Source organism: Macaca mulatta, chromosome 2 (genome assembly GCF_049350105.2).
Source record: "Macaca mulatta isolate MMU2019108-1 chromosome 2, T2T-MMU8v2.0, whole genome shotgun sequence".
Taxonomy (NCBI): Eukaryota; Metazoa; Chordata; class Mammalia; order Primates; family Cercopithecidae; genus Macaca; species Macaca mulatta.
In genome coordinates this window covers 95446916-95468936 of record NC_133407.1, presented here as the reverse complement: position 1 = coordinate 95468936, position 22021 = coordinate 95446916, and the positions used below count along the sequence as shown (strand labels likewise).

General features: G+C 40.1%; 1 protein-coding gene across 4 annotated transcripts in view; it reads left to right on the top strand.

Moving 5' to 3' along the window:
- The window catches only part of MCF2L2 (MCF.2 cell line derived transforming sequence-like 2), a 253443-nt gene that overhangs the window by 80929 nt on the left and 150493 nt on the right, over positions 1 to 22021 (top strand). For all 4 annotated transcript variants that reach the window (XR_013413675.1, XR_013413674.1, XM_028843884.2 and 1 more), the window contains exons 4-5: positions 15378 to 15468; positions 18113 to 18232. Coding sequence is in view for 2 of the 4 variants with exons in the window: in XM_028843884.2 (XP_028699717.2) it covers positions 15378 to 15468; positions 18113 to 18232 (211 nt within the window). In the remaining 2 variants the exon portion in view is untranslated. The remainder of the gene's footprint in view (positions 1 to 15377; positions 15469 to 18112; positions 18233 to 22021) is intronic.

Genomic DNA, 22021 nt, shown 5'->3' with positions numbered 1-22021 from the left:
TTTATGAACGATCTAATATTTGCTGAGCCTCTCCCAGCTTCACCTTGTTTAAGAGTCCTGGTGCCTCCCTTAGAACTTCCTTCAGTGATTACATGGTTTAAGTAGAAAAGAAAAAAAAAAGAAAGGAAAAGGAGCAGTAAAATATACAAAATCAAGCTGCCACAAGGTACAAGCAGGTTTGCTGTGAAAAAACAGTGGAAGGGGAGAAATGGAATAGGGTGAAGAGCATCAGTATCAGAGAGCCCTGAGTCTGAAAGCCAGGCTTGCTAGTGTGATGTCAGGCAAGTTATTCTGTTCTATCAGCCTTGGTTTCTTCCTCTGTTAAATGGCGATAACATCTATTTCATTAGGTTAAGTGAGACAAAAAAAAAATAAGTCTGACAAATGGTAGAACTCAATAAATAGCAGCTATGACTATCTAGAATGAGTGTTGTTGTGTTTGACGTTCACATGTTTTTGCTAGTGCAGCAGAACTGTTTTGCTCACTCTATATCCCCTATGATCAGTGCCCAGTGACATTCAGAAGCTAAGCAACCACCTCTATGTAACCTATGAATCGAAGAAATCACAAAGGAAGTGAGAAAACATTTTTACTGAGCAATAACAAAAACGATATGTCAACTTTCATGTGATATAGGTAAAAGTAGTGCTTCAGAAGAAATTGTAACTTGAAATACTTATATTGGAGAAGAAGAAAGGCTTAAAGTCAGTCCTCTAATCTTCCCCTTAAGAAGTCAGAAAAGAGAATAATAAACCCAAAGAAAAGAGAAGGAAGGAAATTGTAAAGGAAAATAAAAAGAACCAAAGATAAATGAAATAGAAAAGAGAAGAATACTAGAGTTCCAGTTTAATTCCATGGTGATCAGAAGTGCACCCTCTGTGTTTAGAATCATTTAAAATTTGTTGAGGGGGTGCCCAAGATGGCTGAATAGGAAAAGCTCCAGCCCTCAGCTCCCAGCGTGAGCGACACAGAAGATGAGTGATTTCTGCATTTTCAACTGAGATACCAGGTTCATCTCACTGCGGCATGTCGGACTGTCAGTGCTGGTCAGCGGATGCAGCCCAACCAGCAAGAGCTGAAGCAGGGCGACGCATTGCCTCACCTGGAAAGTGCAAGTGGGAAGGGAATTCCTTTTCCTAGCCAAGGGAAACTGAGACACACAACACCTGGAAAATCGGGTAACTCCCACACTAATACTGTGCTTTACCAAGGGTCTTAGCAAATAGCACACCAGGAGATTATATCCCACACCTGGCCCGGAGGGTCCCACGCCCATGGAGCCTCCCTCATTGCTAGCACAAAAGTCTGAGATCTAATTGCAAGGTGGCAGTGAGGCTGGGAGGGGGGGCGCCCACCATTGCTGAGGCTTAAGTAGGTAAACAAAGCTACCGGGAAGCTCCCACAGCTCTAGGAGGCCTGCCTGCCTCTGTAGACTCCACCTCTGGGGACAGGGTATAGCTAAACAAAAAGCAGCAGAAACCTCTGCAGATGTAAATGTCCCTGTCTGACAGCTTTGAAGAGAGCAGTGGTTCTCCTAGTATGGAGCTTGAGATCTGAGAACAGAGAGACTGCCTGCTCAAGTGGGTCCCTGACCCCTGAGGAGCCTAACTGGGAGACATCCCTCACTAGGTACAGACTGACACCTCACACTTCACACGGCTGGATACACCTCTGAGACGAAGCTTCCAGAGCAAGAATCAGACAGCAACACTTGCTGTTCAGCAATATTCTATCTTCTGCAGGCTCCACAGCTGATACCCAGGCAAACAAGGTCTGGAGTGGACTTCAAGCAAACTCCAACAGACCTGTAGCTGAGGGTCCTGACTGTTAGAAGGAAAACTAACAAACAGAAAGGACACCCACACCAAAACCCCATCAGTACGTCACCATCATCAAAGACCAAAGGCAGATAAAACCACAAAGATGGGGGGAAAGCAGTGCAGAAAAGCTGGAAATTCAAAAAATCAGAGTACATCTCCCCCTCCAAAGGAATGCAGCTCATCGCCAGCAACGAAACAAAGCTGGACGGAGAATGACTATGACGAGTTGAGAGAAGGCTTCAGTTGATCAGACTTCTCAGAGCTAAAGGAGGAACTACGTACCCAGTGCAAAGAAACTAAAAACGTTGAAAAAAGAATGGAAGAATGGATAACTAGAATAACCAATGCAGAGAAGACCATAAACGAACTGATAGAGATGAAAACCATGACATGAGAACTACATGACAAATGTACAAGCTTCAGTAACTGACTTGATCAACTGGAAGAAAGAGTATCAGTGATTGAAGATCAAATGAATGAAAGGAAGTGAGAAGAAAAGTTGAGAGAAGAAAGAATAAAAAGAAATGAACAAAGCCTCCAAGAAATATGGGATTATGTGAAAAGACCAAATCTACGTCTGATTGGTGTGCCTGAAAGTGACAGGGAGAATGGAACCAAGTTGGAAAACACTCTGCAGGATATTATACAGGAGAACTTCCCCAACCTAGCAAGGCAGGCCAACATTCAAATTCAGGAAATACAGAGAATGCCAACAAAGATACTCCTTGAGAAGAGCAACTCCAAGACACATAATTGTCAGATTCACCAAAGTTGAAATGAAGGAAAAAATGTTAAGGGCAGCCAGAGAGAAAGGTTGGGTTACATACAAAGGGAAGCCCATCAGAGTAACAGCAGATTCTTGGCAGAAACTCTAAAAACCAGAAGAGAGTGGGGGCCAATAGTCAACATTCTTAAAGAAAAGAATTTTCAACCCAGAATTTCATATCCAGCCAAACTAAGTTTCGTAAGTGAAGGAGAAATAAAATCCTTTACAGACAAGCAAATGCTTAGAGATTTTGTCACCACCAGGCCTGCCCTACAAGAGATCCTGAAGGAAGCACTAAACATGGAAAGGAACAACTGGTACCAGCCACTGCAAAAACATGCTAAAATGTAAAGACTATCGATGCTAGGAGGAAACTGCATCAACTAACGAGCAAAATAACCAGCTAATATCATAATGACAGGATCAAGTTCACACATAACAGTATTAACCTTAAATGTAAATGGACTAAATGGTCCAATTAAAAGACACAGACTGGCAAATTGGATAAAGAGTCAAGACCCATCAGTCTGCTGTATTCAGGAGACCCATCTCACATGCAGAGACACACATAGGCTCAAAATAAAGGGATGGAGGAAGATCTACCAAGCAAATGGAAAACAAAAAAAAGCAGGGGTTGCAATCCTCGTCTCTGATAAAACAGATTTTAAACCAACAAAGATCAAAAGAGACAAAGAAGGCCACTACATAATGGTAAAGGAATCAATTCAACAAGAAGAGCTAACTGTCCTAAATATATATGTACCCAATACAGGAGCACCCAGATACAGAAAGCAAGCCCTTAGAGACTTACAAAGAGATTTAGACTCCCATACAATAATAATGGGAGACTTTAACACACCACTGTCAACATTAGACAGATCAACGAGACAGAAAATTAACAAGGATATCCAGGAATTGAACTCACCAAGCAGACCTAATAGACATCTACAGAACTCTGAACCCCAAATCAACAGAATATATACATTCTTCTCAGCACCACATCACAGTTATTCCAAAATTGACAACATAGTTGGAAGTAAAGCACTCCTCAGCAAATGTAAAAGAACAGAAATTATAACAAACTGTCTCTCAGACCACAGTGCAATCAAACTAGAACTCAGGACTAAGAAACTCAATCAAAACCACCCAACTACATGGAATTTGAACAGTCTGCTCCTGAATGACTACTGGGTACATAACGAAATGAAGGCAGAAATAAAGATGTTCTTTGAAACCAATGAGAACAAAGCTACAACATACCAGAATCTCTGAGACACATTTAAAGCAGTGTATAGAGGGAAATTTATACCACTAAATGCCCACAAGCGAAAGCAAAAAGGATCTAAAATTGACACCCTAACATCACAATTAAAAGAACTAGAGAAGCAAGAGCAAACACATTCAAAAGCTAGCAGAAGGCAAGAAATAACTAAGATCATAGCAGAACTGAAGGAGATAGAGACGCAAAAAACCCTTCAAAAAGCAATGAATCCAGGAGCTGGTTTTTTGAAAAGATCAACAAAATTGATAGACTGCTAGCCAGACTAATAAAGAAGAAAAGAGAGAAGAATCAAATAGATGCAGTAAAAAATGATAAAGGAGATATCACCACCGACCCCACAGAAGTACAAACTACCATCAGAGAATACTATAAACACCTCTATGCGAATAAACTAGAAAATCTAGAAGAAATGGATAAATTCCTGGACACATACACTCTCCCAAGACTAAACCAGGAAGAAGTTGAATCCCTGAATAGACCAATAGTAGGCTCTGAAATTGAGGCAATAATTAATAGCCTACCAACCAATAAAAGTCCAGGACCAGATGGATTCACAGCCGAATTCTACCAAAGGTACAAGGAGGAACTGATACCATTCCTTCTGAAACTATTCCAATCAATAGAAAAAGAGGGAATCCTCCCTAACTCATTTTATGAGGCCAACATCATCCTGATACCAAAGCCTGGCAGAGACACAACAAAAAGAGAATTTTCGACCAATATCCCTGATGAACATCAATGCAAAAATCCTCAATAAAATACTGGCAAAGTGAATCCAGCAGCACATCAAAAAGCTTATCCACCATGATCAAGTGGGCTTCATCCCTGGGATGCAAGGCTGGTTCAATATATGCAAATCAATAAATGTAATCCAGCATATAAACAGAACCAAAGACAAAAACCACATGATTATCTCAATAGATGCAGAAAAGGCCTTTGACAAAATTCAACAACCCTTTGTGCTAAACACTCTAAATAAATTTGGTATTGATGGAACATCAAAGCCTTCACTTTCTGTGTGTGCAGATCATCAAGATCAGCCAGAGGTAAGATCATGGGGCCTTCTCAGATCTGTCCTGAACATATTCACAGGAAATGTGTGCATGGTCTTCTAGAGTCTCACAAATATTTTGGAGCCTTTACAAGCCTCTATGAGCATCTTATTCCTGAGCTTTCCCTTTTAAATTTCTTGATTAGCCCATGTTTGCCCCACTGTTAGCCAATACCTCAAGCAACCAAGAAGTTAAACAATTGCCTGTAATCATTTTCTACAAAGGCCTTTGGGGAAAAGACTTTTCACATTGGGCAAGTTCTGAGTCAGGCCTAATAAAGACAGCCTGGCAGGTGGGGTATTCCTAGAAACCCCTGGACAGGTCAAATAATGATAATTCTATAAGACTGAGGCTCCGTAGGTCCCCATTCCTGTTCTGCCCCTCCCATGGCTGCCAGACTGCTGATTTTCACCATCATTGCAGGCTGTTCATTTCTAAGGCTACCCCCAAGGAAGGGGAGGATAGAAATAGGGCAAGTTAAAAAGCTCACTGTTCATACTGAGACACAGCCATTTTCCTTGAACAAATGCTCTCCAGATTGCTGCAAGCCATCATTTAATTTCCAGTGTTCTCTAAAGATAAAAACCACGTGATTATCTCAATAGATGCAGAAAAGGCCTTTGACAAAATTCAACAGCGCTTCATGCTAAAAACTCTCAATAAACTAGGTATTGATGGAACATATCTCAAAATAATAAGAACTATTTATGACAAACCCACAGCCAATGTCATACTGAACGGGCAAAAACTGGAAGCATTCCCTTTGAAAACTGGCACAAGACAGGGATGCCCTCTCTCACCACTCCTATTCAACATAGTGTTGGAAGTTCTGGCCAAGGCAATCAGGCAGGAGAAAGAAATAAAGGGTATTCAATTAGGAAAAGAGGAAGTCAATTTGTCCCTGTTTGCAGATGACATGATTGTATATTTAGCAAACCCCATCATCTCAGTCCAAAATCTCCTTAAGCTGATAAGCAACTTCAGCAAAGTCTCAGGATACAAAATCAATGTGCAAAAGTCACAAGCATTCTTATACACCAATAACAGACAAACAGAGAGCCAAATCATGAATGAACTCCCATTCACAATTGCTTCAAAGAGAATAAAATACCTAGAAATCCAACTTACAAGGGATGTGAAGGACCTCTTCAAGGAGAACTACAAACCACTGCTCAGTGAAATAAAAGAGGACACAAACAAATGGAAAAACATACCATGCTCATGAATAGGAAGAATCAATATCGTGAAAATGGCCATACTGCCCAGGGTAATTTATAGATTCAGTGCCATCCCCATTAAGCTACCAATGACTTTCTTCACAGAATTGGAAAAAAACTACTTTAAAGTTCATATGGCACCAAAAAAGAGCCCGCATTGCCAAGACAGTCCTAAGCCAAAAGAACAAAGCTGGAGGCATCATGCTACCTGACTTCAAACTATACTACAAGGCTACAGTAACCAAAACAGCATGGTACTGGTACCAAAACAGAGATATAGACCAATGGAACAGAGCAGAGCCCTCAGAAATAATACCACACATCTACAGTCATCTGATCTTTGACAAACCTGACAAAAACAATGGGGAAAGGATTCCCTATTTAATAAATGGTGCTGGGAAAATTGGCTAGCCATAAGTAGAAAGCTGAAACTGGATCCTTTCCTTACTCCTTATATGAAAATTAATTCAAGATGGATTAGAGACTTAAATGTTAGACCTAAAACCATGAAAACCCTAGAAGAAAACCTAGGAAATACCGTTTAGGACATAGGCATGGGCAAGGACTTCATGTCTAAAACACCAAAAGCAATGGCAACAAAAGCCAAAATTGACAAATGGGATCTAATTAAACTAAAGAGCTTCTGCGCAGCAAAAGAAACTACCTTCAGAGTGAACAGGCAACCTACAGAATGGGAGAAAATTTTTGCAATCTACTCATCTGACAAAGGGCTAATATCCAGAACCTACAAAGAACTCAAACAAATTTACAAGAAAAAAACCAAACAACCCCATCAAAAAGTGGGCAAAGGATATGAACAGACACTTCTCAAAAGAAGACATTTATGCAACCAACAGACACATGAAAAAATGCTCATCATGACTTGCCATCAGAGAAATGCAAATCAAAACCGCTATGAGATAACATCTCACACCAGTTAGAATGGCAATCATTAAAAAGTCAGGAAGCAACAGGTGCTGGAGAAGATGTGGAGATATAGGAACACTTTTACACTGTTGGTGGGACTGTAAACTAGTTCAACCATTGTGGAAAACAGTGTAGCGATTCCTCAAGGATATAGAACTAGAAATACCATTTGACCCAGCCATCCCATTACTGGGTATATACCCAAAGGATTATAAATCATGCTGCTATAAAGAAACATGCACACGTATGTTTATTGTGGCACTATTCACAATAGCAAAGACTTGGAACCAACCCAAATGTCCATCAGTGACAGACTAGATTAAGAAAATGTGGGATATATACACCATGGAATACTATGCAGCCGTAAAAAAGGACGAGTTCGTGTCCTTTGCAGGGACATGGATGCAGCTGGAAACCATCATTCTCAGCAAACTATCTCAAGAACAGAAAACCAAACACCGCATGTTCTCACTCATAGGTGGGAATTGAACAACAAGATCACTTGGACACACGAAGGGGAACCTCACACACCAGGGCCTATTGTGGGAGTGGAGAGAGGGGAGGGATAGCATTAGGAGATACCCCTAATGTAAATGACGAGTTAATGGATGCAGCACATCAACATGGCACATGTATACATATGTAACAAACCTGCACGTTGTGCACATGTATCCTAGAACTTAAAGTATAATAATAATAATAATAAGAAGAGACTCAAAGGGATGCATGACCTGTCCTGAGATGTGGCACACAGAAACAGCAGGCCAGAGCTTGAATCCAGGGCTCCCAGCTCACCCTGCTGTCTCTCTTCTGGGGCCTAGCCTTAGATACCTGGTGGTCTCCCCTGAAATCTTGAAATAAATGTCTTGTTCTCGTCAAAAAAAAAAAAAAAAAAAAAAGTGTTGATACTTGCTTTATGACCCAGACAATGGTCTATTTTGTTAAACATTCCATGAGCATTTGAAAAGAATATCTTCTGCGTTGCTAGATGTTGCGTTCTTCCAAGTCAGGTCTATGTTCTTACTAATTTTTGATTGCTTGTTCTATCAGTTACTGAGAGAGGAATACTAGAATGTCAAACTTTGTGGATTTATCTGTTTTTCTTTTAGTTCTACCCATTTTTGCTTAGTGTCTTTGGGGCAATGTTATTGCACGCTTAGACATTTAGGATTTTTATGTGTTCCTGATAAATTGGCCCTTTTATATTTATGAATAATTTATCTCTGCCAATACTCCTTGTCATAAATACTACTTTGAAAAATATTAACATAGCCACATTGGCTTTCTTATGACTAGTGATAGCATGGTGTATGTTTTACTACCCTGTTCTTTCAATCTAACTCTGTCCTGATACACAAAAGTGTATCTTTTGTAAGCAGTGTATTTACTCTGTCTCTATTTGCCTTTTAAAATATTTATTTATTTATTTATTATACTTTAAGTTTTGGGATACATGTGCAGAACGAGCAGGTTTTTTCCATAGGTATACATGTGCCATGGTGGTTTGCTGCACCCATCAACCCATTATCTACACTAGGTATTTGTCCTAATTCTCTCCCTCTCCTCACCCCCCCACCTGCTGATAGGTCCCACTGTGTGATGTTCCCCTCCCTGTGTCTATGTGCTCTCATTGTTCAACTCCCATTTATGAGTGAGAACATGCGGTGTTTGGTTTTCTGTTCCTGTGTTAATTTGCTGAGAATGATGGTTTCCAGCTCCATCTATATCCTTGCAAGGACCATGAACTCATTCTTTTTCATGGCTGCATAGTGTTCTATGGTATATATGTACCACGTTTTCTTTATCCAGTCTATCATTGATGGGCATTTCGGTTGGTTCCAAATCTTTACTATTGTAACAGTGCGGCAGTAAACATATGTGTGCATGTGTCTTTATAGTAGAATGATTTATAATCCTTTGGGTATATACCCGGTAATGGGATTGCTAGGTCAAATGGTATTTCTGGTTCTAGATTCTTGAGGAGTTGCCACACTGTCTTCCACAATGGTTGAACAAATTTACACTCCTACCAACAGTGTAAAAGCGCTCCTCTTTCTCCACATCCTCTCCAGCATCTGTTGTTTCCTGACTTTTTAATGATTGCCATTCTAACTGGTGTGAGATGGTATCTCATTGTGGATTTGATTTGCATTTCTCTAATGACCAGTGATGATTAGCATTTTTTCATATGTTTGTTGGCCACATAAATGTCTTCTTTTGAGAAGTGTCTGTTCATATCCTTCACCCACTTTTTGATGCGGTTGTTTTTTTCTTGTAAATTTGTTTAAGTTCCTTGTAGATTCTGGATATTAGCCCTTTGTCAGATGGATAGATTGCAAAAATTTTCTCCCATTCTGTGGGTTGCCTCTTCACTCTGATGGTAGTTTCTTTTGCTGTGCTGAAGCTGTTTAGATTAATTAGATCCCATTTGTCAGTTTTGGCTTTTGTTGCAATTGCTTTTGGTATTTTCATCATGAAGTCCTTGCCCATGCCTATGTCCTGAATGGCATTGCCTAGGTTTTCTTCTAGGGTTTTTATGGTTTTAGGTCTTCTGTTTAAGCCTTTAATCCACCTTGGGTTATTTTTTTGTATAAGGCATAAGGAAGGGGTCCAGTTTCAGTTTTCTGCATATGGCTAGCTAGTTTTCTCAACATCATTTATTAAATAGAGAATCCTTTCCCCATTGCTTTGTTTTTGTTAGGTTTGTCAAAGATCAGATGGTTGTAGATGTGTAGCATTATTTCTGAGGCCTCTGTTCTGTTCCATTGGTCTATGTATCTATTGTAGTACTAGTACCATGCTGTTTTGGTTACTGTAGCCTTGTAATATAGTTTGAAGTCAGGTAGCATGATGCCTTCAACTTTGTTTTGGCTAGGATTGTCTTAGCTCTATGGGCTCTTTTTTGGTTCCATATGAAATATAAAGTAATTTTTTCTAATTCTGTGAAGAAAGTCAATGGTAGCTTGATGGGAATAGCATTGAATCTATAAATTACTTTGGGCAGTATGGCCATTTTCATGATATTAAGTCTTCCTATTCATGAGCATGGAATGTTTTTCCATTTGTTTGTGTCCTCTCTTATTTCCTTGAGCCGTGGTTTGTAGTTCTCCTTGAAGAGGTCCTTCACAACCCTTATAAATTGTATTTCTAGGTGCTTTATTCTCTTTGTAGCAATTGTGAATGGGAGTTCACTCGTGATTTGGCTCTCTGTCTATTATTGGTGAATAGAAATGCTTATGATTTTTGCACACTGATTTTGTATCCTGAGACTTTGCCGAAGTTGCTTATCAGCTTAAGGGGCTTTTGGGCAGAGACGATGGAGTTTTCTAAATATACAATCATGTCATCTGCAAACAGAGACAATTTGATGTCCTCTCTTCCTATTTGAATACACTCTATTTCTTTCTCTTGCCTCATTGCCCTGGCGAGAACTTCCAATACTATGTTGAATAGGAGTGGTGAGAGAGGGCGTCCTTGTCTTGTGCCGGTTTTCAAAGGGAATGCTTCCAGCTTTGCCCATTTGGTATGATATTGGCTGTGGGTTTGTCATAAATAGCTCTTATTATTTTGAGATATGTTCCATCGATACCTAGTTTATTGAGTGTTTTTAGCATGAAGCGTATTGAATTTTATTGAAGGCCTTTTTTGCATCTATTGAGATAATCATGTGGTTTTTGTCTTTGGTTCTGTTTATCTGATGGATTACATTTATTGATTTGTATATGTTGAACGCATCCCAGGGATGAAGCCGACTTGATCGTGGTGGATAAGTTTTTCATGTGCTGCTGGGTTTCGATTGCCAGTGTTTTATTGAGGATTTTTACATTGATGTTCATCAGGGATATTGGCCTGAAATTTTCTTTTTTTGTTGTGTCTCTGCCAGATTTTGGTATCAGGATGATGCTGGCCTCATAAAATGAGCTAGGGAAGAGTCCCTCTTTTTCTATCGTTTGGAATAGTTTCAGAAGGAATGGTACTAGCTCCTCTTTGTACCTCTGGTAGAATTTGGCTATGAATCTATCTGGTCCTGGGCTTCTTTTGGTTGGTAGTCTATTAATTACTGCCTCAATTTTAGAGCTTGTTATTGATCTATGCAGGGATTCGACTTCTTCCTGGTTTAGTCTTGGGAGGGTGTTTGTGTGCAGGAATTTATCCATTTCTTCTAGATTTTCTAGTTTATTTGCATAGAGTTGTTTATAGTATTCTCTGATGATAGTTTGTATTTCTTTGGGATCAGTGGTGATATCCCCTTTATCACTTTTTATTGTGTCTACTTGATTCTTCTCTCTTTTCTTCTTTATTAGTCTGGCTAGCAGTCTATCTATTTTGTTAATCTTTTCACAAAACCAACTTCTGGGTTCATTGATTTCTTGAAGGGTTCTTCAGGTCTCTATCTCCTTCAGTTCTGCTCTGATCTTAGTTATTTCTTGTCTTCTGCTAACTTTTGAATTTGTTTGCTCTTGCTTCTCTAGTTCTTTTAATTGTGATGTTAGGGTGTTGATTTTATATCTTTCCTGCTTTCCTGTGTGGGCATTTAATGCTACAAATTTCCGTCTAAATACTGCTTTAGCTGTGTCCCAGAGATTCTGGTACATTGTGTCTTTGTTCTCTTTGGTTTCAAAGAACATCTTTATTTCTGCCTTCATTTCTTTATGTACCCAGTAGTCATTCAGGAGCAGACTGTTCAAATTCCATGTAGTTGTGCAGTTTTGCGTGAGTTTCTTAATCTTGAGTTCTAATTTGATTGCACTGTGGTGTGAGAGACTATTTGTTATGATTTCCATTCTGTTACATTTGCTGAGGAGTGTTTTACTTCCAATTATGTGGTCAATTTTAGAATAAGTGCTATGTGGTGCTGAGAAGAATGTATATTCTGTTGATTTGGGGTGGAGAGTTCTGTAGATGTCTATTAGGTCTGCTTGGTCCAGAGCTGAGTTCAAGTCTGAATATCCTTGTTAATTTTCTGTCTCCATCTAATATTGACAGTAGGGTGTTAAAGTCTCTCAGTATTATTGTTTGGGAGTCTAAGTCTCTTTGTACGTCTCTAAGGACTTGCTTTATGAATCTGGGTGCACCTGTATTGGGTGCATATATATTTAGGATAGTTAGCTCTTCTTGTTGCATTGATCCCTTTACCACTATGCAATGCCCTTCTTTGTCTTTTTTGATCTTAGTTGGTTTAAAGTCTGTTTTATCAGAGACTAGGATTGCAACCCCTGCCTTTTTTTTCTTTCCATTTGCGTGGTAAATATTACTCCATCCCTTTTTTTGAGCCTATGTGTGTCTTTGCACGTGAGATGGGTGTCCTGAATAGAGCACACCAATGGGTCTTGACTTTTTATCCAATTTGCCAGTCTGTGTCTTTTAATTGGGGCATTTAGCCCATTTATGTTTAAGGTTAATATTGTTATGTGTGAATTTGATCCTGTCATTCTGATGCTAGCTGGTTATTTTGCATGTTAGTTGATGCAGTTTCTTCATAGTGTCGATGGTCTTTACATTTTGGTATGTTTTTGCATTGGCTATTTGCATTTTAAATGGAGTGTTATAGGCAATTTCCAATTAATGTGATTATTAAGATGGTTGGGTTTTAATCTACCCATCTCTGACTTGTTCCCTTATTTCTCCTTTCCTGCTTTCTTTTGAATTATTCAAATATTTTCAGTATTCTGTTTATCTCCTTTATTGAGTTTTTAGCAATTATTTCCTAATGTCACAGTATGTGTTTTTAAATTAGCACAATCTACCTGGGATTAATTTCATACCACTTTATATACAACATAAATAGTATAGTTTAATTTCACCCAATACTAGTTTTAATAGTACTTTGTTTTTGGGGGGTTTTTGTTTTTGTTTTGAGCCCAGTCTATCTGTTGGGCTCAAGCAATCCTCCCACAACAGCCTACTGAGGAACTGAGACTATGGGTACATGCCACCATGCCTGACTAATTTTTTAAATTTTAGTGGAGGTAGTGTCTTGCTATATTGCTCAGGCTGGCCTTGAACTCCTGAGCCCAAGCGATCCTCCCGCCTTGGCCTCCTAAGTTGCTGGGATTATAGGTGTGAGCTACTGCACCTGGCTAATAATAAGTAAAAGTAATTTTACTTACTCCATTCCATTCTTCATGCTATTGTTGTGACGTCATTTATTTTATAATAATACTTTGTTACTTTTACTTTGATTAGTCAGTAGTCTTCAGAGAAATAAAAAAATAGTTGATAATACTATGTATACACTATATATTCACATATTTAACGTTTACATAACTCTTCATTCCCTCTTGCAGATTCAAGTTACTATGCTGGGCCAGGTGCGGTGGCTCATGCCTGTAATCCCTGCACTTTGGGAGGCTGAGGTGGGTGGATTGCTTGAGGTCAGGAGTTTGAGACCAGCCTAAACAACATGGTGAAACCTGTCTCTACTAAAAATAGAAAAATTAGCCGGATGTCGTGGTGCATGCCTGTAATCCCAGCTACTCAGGAGGCTGAGGCAGGAGAATCACTTGCACCTGGGAGGTGGAGTTTGCAGTGAGCCAAGATGATGCCACTACACTCCAGCCTGGGTGACAAAGTGAGACTCGTCTCAAAAAAAAAAAGAAAATCAGGTTATCATGTTGGATTATTTCCCTTCAGATTCATTCATTTGCCTGCCTATTCCCAGAATAGGCAACCACCACTTTATGTAAAGGTCTCCTTTAGTATTTGCTCTCTATGGAAGGTCTTAAGTCTCTCTGGAATTTGTTCATTTATATTTCTTTGTCTTCAGAGTTCTCCCATGTTTAAGGAAAAATATGAGCTTTTAACTTCACCAGTGTTTTGTTTTTGGTAGGAGTGAAAATTTTCCTAAACATCAGCTGAATCTATATTTCTTCAAGTGTATGTCTAATGACAATAAATTCTCTCACCTCTAGTTGCCTGCAAATGTCCTTATTTCACTTTCACTTTTAAAATGAGTTTTCAGCAAGCTAACCTGGGTCAGTATGGGGCTGTGAGAATCGATTAACCCAGTGATGCTTAACTGAATTAGCTACTTATGTTTTCTTGCAGGTGTTGCTTAGACCTTCTGCCTCATTCACATGTACACACTTTTGTAGGGTAGAGCCCACCTTTCACCCAATATTAGAGAGCTACTGAAGGTTTACTCTAGGCCAACTACTTATCATGTACTATATCTCTTTTTATCTCTGTGACAAGCACATAAGACATAATAGAAGTGGAGAAAAGAAAGAAAGAATAATAGCTAGTTCTTATACAGCATTACCAAGTGTCAGGCATTGTTCTGAGCATTTTGCATGTTTGTACATATATGTGTACACACACACACACACACATTTAATCCTCGTATCAACCTCATAGATAGATACTATTTTATTATTTCTGCCTTACAAACGAAGAGTCCGAGAAACTACAGGGGTTAAGTAACTACCACTCAACCCCCCAAAAGCACACACAATAGAATTCAGAATTCAAATCTAGTCAAGTTGGTTCCAGAATCTGTGCTTTTAACCATCTTATTACTGGTAATATGATTGTCATTTTACAGAGAAGAGCACCGAATTTTAGCAGAGTTAGGTGAACTCTGCTAGTAAGTCACTGCTAGTAAGTGGCAACACTAGGGTTTGAACCAGGCTCCAAAGCCCTTGCTCTTTTCTCTGTACCATTCTTCTTCCCAAAGGAGATAAGAAAAATGTTTTCACTTTTAGAATTCTACTTTTGAAGGATTCTGTCAGAATTTCATGAGGACTTGAGAGGGGACCAAACAGCTTCCTTTTGGTCTTAGTGATAATGATGTCTTCTCAAGCATATGGTGTCTTGACCTATTTATAGCCAGGCACTGCGACGGGGTTGCTTTTCCCACTGACATGTATTAATTCCGAACACCTCTCTCTTTACTCCCTCTCAGATTGCTCTCGAGCCTCATAGCTGAGCATGTTACTGTACTGATAGCTCTATGAATGTTTGCTTTGGGAGTAGAAGGATGGCAGAGCTCAACCTCGAGGTCCTCTGCCTACACTGGGGATATGTGATGCTCACCTGACACGTGCATATTCCTTTGGGCTTGAACACATGTGTTCCTTTGGTGTTTCATGCATTTGCCAGCCAGAAAGGCAGTCCTTAAGTGGGTCTGATAGACAAAGTATCCATTTTGTTAAGATTCCCAGGCTCAGACTGGGAGAGGGAGTTGGTTGTGCTGTGCAGGGTGTTTACACGGTGAGCCTGGAGTGCTGTGGAGGCTCCAGGGTGTATTCTGCTGTGGGAGCCACATGGAGCATATGGGTCTAATCTCTGACACTGACCACCCTTCTTTGCAGTGTGGAGGCTGCCAGCATTGGATTCGTTGTTGTTATCGACAGACGAAGAGACAAGTGGAGCTCTGTAAAGGCGTCCTTGACACGAATAGCCGTAAATATTTATTTTTGTGCTTTTATTATAAAAGTCATTTAAGTTGTCTGTTCAACTATTTCATATCAAAGTCCTAGGGAAAAGGCAATTATTTTATGTCAAATTTTGGGAAGATCTTTGTAACAGGTGCTGTTATGTCACATCCCTATCTCCTCTGCCATCTGCAGGTCACCTGCACACAATTCTGAGCATGTCAAAGACTTCCTAAGTCTCTCTACCTACTGACTTCTCTGGTCACTGAAGAGGGGCAGGTGGGGAGTACTGGAAAGTTAATGCCCCAGGGGTAACCTGCGACCATTGAGTTAGAGGATTTGGAAGATAAACACCCCAGCTTCCAGACCCGCAGTGGGGCAATTCTGAGGTGTGTTCCACACAGTATCCCAGAGAGTCTCAGCCCCCTTTGCCTACAGTAGTAACCACCTCATTGAGACATTGCCACTCTATTCATTGTTGTCTTCCTTAGCATTCCCTCATTCGAGCTTCCTGGAATCACTTCCCCGACAAAATACCTGCACCAATCCGTGTCCGAGGATTTGCTTTGGGGGCAATTCAATTTAAGACAGTCTTTATTTCAGTATTATTATTATTATTATTATTAAGACAGTGTCTCACTGTGTCAACCAGGCTGGAGTGCAGTGGTGCGATCTCAGCTGACTGCAACCTCTGCCTCCCGGGTTCAAGCGATTCTCCTGCCTCAGCCTCCCAAGCAGCTGGGATTACAGGCATGCACCACCACGCTTGGCTAGTTTTTGTATTTTTAGTAGAGACAGGGTTTCACCATGTTGGCCAGGCTGGTCTCGAACTCCTGACCTCAAGTGATCTGTGGACCTCGGCCTCCCAAAGTGTTAGGATTACAGGCTTGAGCCACTGCACCTAGCCAAATTATTTATTCATATATTAGAAAGACAATGGCAAAAACAGACCCAATGATATTTAAGTAGCGTGGTGGGAGGTGTGCTTGCATTTGCATTAAATTATATCACCTTGGATTGGCCTCCTTTTGCTTATAGTCTGCTTTTGAAGCCTATTTGTTGTTTTCAGCAAGTAGATGTGTCCTTCCTCTGTAGGGACCTCAGACTTGTGAACTCTGCCACAAGCAGAGACACCTTAGGGCCAGCTAAGTCAACATTTTTACCTGAGCATAGCCCCTCTGGAGCAGTTGGGACTGGCTAAAGAGGATGGATGTGGTAGTGTGGTAAAGCAGGACAGGAGAGGGACATTTGAAACCTCACTTAAACCTGCTTGCAGAAGGAGTCACACATGCAAACATGCCCACACACGGAGTCCCTGTCAGATTGCTCTAGAGCCTCATCCAAATTCACAAATTATGCCTCAGCCAATACTTTCCGTCTTGGGACAACAAAGCGCGAGGTTCTTCTGTTAGGAGCTTGCATTCAAAGATGGGGAAGGGAGTCCTCCCATCACTGCATGGATTGTTTTCTCCCTTTAGTTTAGTTTTGGATACAGGATTTATCTTTGGGATAACTGCAGCCATGATTGATGCCCATGACTATTCCAGTCTGGCCTCTAGAGAGTTCTGGCTTTCCAGGGTCCATACATAACACATGAGTAATCTAGTATCTGAGCCTAATTTGTTCCAGAATTACGTTGATCATTTTATATGTAAAACATGCTATAGTGCAGGGATCCCCAAATCTGGCTACCTGCCAGAACCTCTTCACGTGCTCGTTGAAAATACTGATACCTAGATTTCATCCCAGTCCTAGTGAATCAAAATAGTCTGGAGTAAAGACCTGATTTAGATTAAAAAAAAAAAAAAAAAAAAAGGCGCCATAGGAGGTTGCTTTGGTGGAACCACTGGAAGAATGGAAAGCCGTGGCAGTTCCCATGGAGACCTGGGTTCCTAGGTTTGCCCCTAAGCTATTATATGAACCTGGGCTATCTCATTGCTCAGAACCTTGCCTTAAGATGAGGGCAATACTTTCTGAAAGCAACTTAGCAATAATATACATCAAGAATACTTAAAATACTAACTCTTTGATTCAGTAATTATTCTACGATTCTAGCCTCAGAAAATATTCCAAGATGTGGATAAAGATGTTCATATCAGCATTATTTACAATAGTAAAATTATCAAAAAGCCTAAATGATTAACAATAAGGGATTGGTTAAATAAATTGTACACCCATAAAGAATAATATTTCCAAAGAATTTATTAATAACAGGAATAAAAGCCTATGGTATAACATTAAGTGAAAAGGCCAGTTACAAAATATTTTAATAATATGAGCCATGATAAAGATATTTAAACAAAGAAAACATCCTATAAGTAAACAGATGGAAATATTAAGTATGGCTGTGAAAACCCATGGGTGAGTTTTCACTTTCTAATGTATACTTTTATTAATTTCCCAATTTTTCTATAAATAATATGAATCATTTTTATAATCAGAAAACATTTTTGCTTGCTCGTTTGGTTAGCTTTGGTTTTTCAGGAGGCGTTAGGCTTATCTGACCTCTAAGTTCTCTTTCAGCCCTGAAATCTGGTGAGATTTACATCATGGCATTCATTTTAACTTTTCCTTCAGTGGTCTTGATCTTGGGTAAGGGGAGACCAATGTAGACCCTGGTAATGGATATGACATTTTCTCTCTCCTCCTGACACTTTTCCTGATGCTTGCAGGTGGCATTTCCAGGAAATTTACAGCTTATATTCATCCTTCGTCCATCTCGCTTTATCCAGAGGACGTTTACTGACATCGGCATTAAATACTATCGAAATGAATTGAAAAAGAAAGTGCCGGTAAGCTTGACCTTTCATCTTGTCTCATTTGGTTAGGGCGTCTGGCGAAGATGGCATTTGGGCAGGGTTTCTGGGCAAGGTAAGATTCAACAGGTAGAGAGGGAGAAAAGGGTTTTCTGGGCTGAGGGAACCATATGTGTGAAGGCATAAAGGCGTGAAGGCATAAAGGCATAAAGTACACACTGGACGGAGGCCCATGGGAAGCTTCATTTGTGTTGGAGCACGTAAACAATAATCTTTTGGAGGAAAGAGTAAGAAACATGGACTAGATCTTCAGTGTGAGGATGCAGGGTTTGGATTTTATTCAGTAGACAGTGGGGATCTAGGGAAGGTTTTCTTTTTCTTTTTTTGTTTTTTTGGGTTTTTTTTTGAGACAGAGTTTCTCTCTTGTCACCCGGGCTGGAGTACAATGATGCAATCTCAGCTCACCATAACCTCCGCCTCCTGAGTTCAAGTGATTCTCCTGCCTCAGCCTCTCTAGTAGCTGGGATGACAGGCATGCGCTACCACACTTGGCTAATTTTTGTATTTTTAGTAGAGACAGGGTTTTACCATGTTGGTCAGGCTGGTCTTGAACTCCTGACCTTGGGTGATCCACCCACCTCGACCTCCCAAAGTGTTGGGATTACAAGTGTGAGTCACCACACCAGGCGCCAGGGAAGGTTTTCTACCTGGGGAGTGACATGGTAAAATTCGTCTGAAGGTGGTGTCTAAAATGATAGAAAGGGACTTGTGAGGAAGCTAAATTGTACAGGTGAAACAAAACACAGATCTGAAATATAGGGGTGACATAAATACAGGAAACTAAAGTAAAAAGTCAACATTGTGATTCTCAGAAGAAAAAAACAAAACTAGAAGATTCAAAATTTTACCTATAACTTTGGCAAACAGATATGAGAAAACAAGCACTCTTATAATTTGCTGGTAGGAATGGAGTTGGTAATGAGCAATGTGAAGGATTAATTATCAGTATTTATAGAAAATTCAAATGTACACCCTCTTTCACCCACCTGTAAAGTTATTCTATAGATATTTTCACACATCTGGACAAAGCTGCTTAGACAGCAATGTTCATTATTAAGCTGTTTATAAAGGTAAAAGATTGAGAATAACTTAATACTTGACAATAGGGGACTGGTTAAATAAATAATTATCTACCCAATCAGTGTACTTTGTAGCCAATAAAAGTGGTAAGTTATGGTACAACCACAATGGAAACAGCTGATAGTTTCTTTTTTTCTTCCTTTTTTTTTTTTTTTTTTTTTTTGAGATGGAGTCTTGCTCTGTTGCCCAGGCTGGAGTGCAGTGGTGCAATTTCAGCTCACTGCAACCTCCACCTCCTGTGTTCAAGTCATTCTCCTGCCTCAGCCTCCCAAATAGCTGGGATTACAGGTGCCCACCACCACGCCCAGCTAATTTTTGTATTTTCAGTAGAGATGTGGTTTTACCATGTTGGCCAGGCCGGTCTTGAACTTCTGACCTCAAGTAATCCACCCGCTTCAGCCTCCCAAAGTGCTAGGATTACAGGCGTGAGCCACTGTGCCCGACTGATAGTTTCTTTAAAAGTAAACATACACCTAACCTATGACCCAACCAGGAGAAATGAAAACACAAATTCACAAAAGGACATACACAGGAATGTCCATCAGCTGGTCAACGGAAAAGTGTATATAAGTTGTGGCACATTTATATAATGTAATACTATTAAGCAATAAAAAGGAGTGAAGTACTGATACGTTCAACAACATGGATACATTTCAAACATATTCTCTTGAGAGAAAGAAGCTAGACATTAAGCAGTATGATTATGATTCCTTTTAGGAAAAGTTCAAGAATAGGCAAAACTATGTTGTGATAGAAAATCAAAACAGTGGCTGCTGTTAGGGATGAGGGTGGTGGAGACTAGTTGGAAGGAGACAAAAGGAACTTTCTAGGAAGTGTTCCATATCTTTTTTTTTGAGATGGAGTTTTGCTCTGTTGCCCAGGCTGGAGTGCAATGGTGTGATCTTGGCTCACTGCAACCTCTGCCCCCCAAGTTCAAGTGATTCTACTGCCTCAGCCTCCTGGGTAGCTGGGATTACAGGCGCCTGCCATTACGCCCAGATAATTTTTGTATTTTTTTTTAGTGGAGACGGGGTTTCACCATGTTGGTCAGGCTGGTCTCGAACTCCTGACCTCAGGTGATCCAACCACCTTGGCCTCCCAAAGTGCTGGGATTACAAGCGTGAGCCACTGCATCCAGCCCTTTCTTCGTCTTTTATGCTACTTAAGTGATACATGTCCTTCTTGGAGTATTGCCTGGAAGCCCACGGTGCTCGTCTGTCCCCTATTGGTGATGTGAATTTTGATCCCCTAGTCAAAGTGTTGTCCACTTTCCCAAATATTAAATAGATTCTTTCCCTCGCAACTAATAATCTTTGCAGAGACGCTTTAAGATCATGCAAATATCTGCTCCTCTAAAAAGTCCAATCTCTCTTTAATATCCATTGAAGATTCTTGCCTGAAACAACCTTTATTTATTGGTTGCAGAATAATGGTTTTTCAACTCCAGCACTCTCATCATTTACTAATCAGTAAATGATGGTATTTTACTGTAAGCTACAGCTTTCCCTTCTCCCCTATTTGTATATTATAGTTTTGGATTCTTAGTTTTTCAGTGGTTTGTAATTCATTGCTGCTCTCAATTATTGTGGTGCTCCGGCTGTCCCAGATTTGGCCAGCGGGAACCCCTTCAAGCTGACTCTTGTGTCCTTGTGACATGTCCCTATCATGTTTTTTTTGGCACTTCCTTACTTTCTGGCCTAATGTGATCATCTAGGCCCCTCTCAGGCATGCTCTGATCCAGCTTTGTTACCAGCCATTTCTCTCAAGAGCCCTGGTTCCTTTTGGTGTTGAAAAGTATTAGAGTCCAAGATCTGGATGCAAGATGTGCTATTACTACTTGGTATCTTTGTTTGTAGGCTCTTTCAGCAGACAGCAGCTGTAAATATATGCATGTATATGCACATATACATGTACATATTTGTAATTACAAATATTCTAGAAATCACAAGTTCATACTGATACCTTAAATTTCAGTCCATGTAAGATGTGTATTTAAGTGAGGGTAAAGTCAAGGGGAGAACAGTATATCCCATTCCGATTCCCATTCGGATAAAATAAGAGGGCCATATATATGATTGTGCATAGATCATCTTGAGAAGGATACACAAGATATACAAGAAGCTGGTTAAACTGGTTGCCTTCTAGATCTCCACCTAGATGGCTGGGGGTAAGTGGGAAGGGGGAGGATTTTTCTATTTAGATAGACTTTTTCTGTTCAAATTTATTACTATCTATAAATATTATCCATTCAAAATTAACAAAAAATAGCTTTAATTAAAATTACTCTGAAAGAGGGCCGGACACCATGGCTCACGCCTATAATCCCAACATTTTGGGTGGCTGAGGTGGGCAGATCATCTGAGGTCAGGAGTCCGAGACCAGCCTAGCCAACATGGCAAAACCCTGTCTCTACTAAAAATACAAAAATTAGTCGGGCGTGGTGGCATGCACCTGTAGTCCCAGCTACTTGGGGGGGCTGAGGCAGGAGAATTGCTTGAACCCAGGAGGCAGAGGTTGCAGTGAGCCAAGATCGCACCACTGCACTCCAACCTGGGCGACAGAGCAAGAGCCTGTCCCAATAAATAAATAAATAAATGAATAAATAAATAAATAAATAAATAAATAAAATTACTCTGAAAGAATGGTTAACCCATCTCAGTGAAGACTTGCCATCTTAGACAAGGA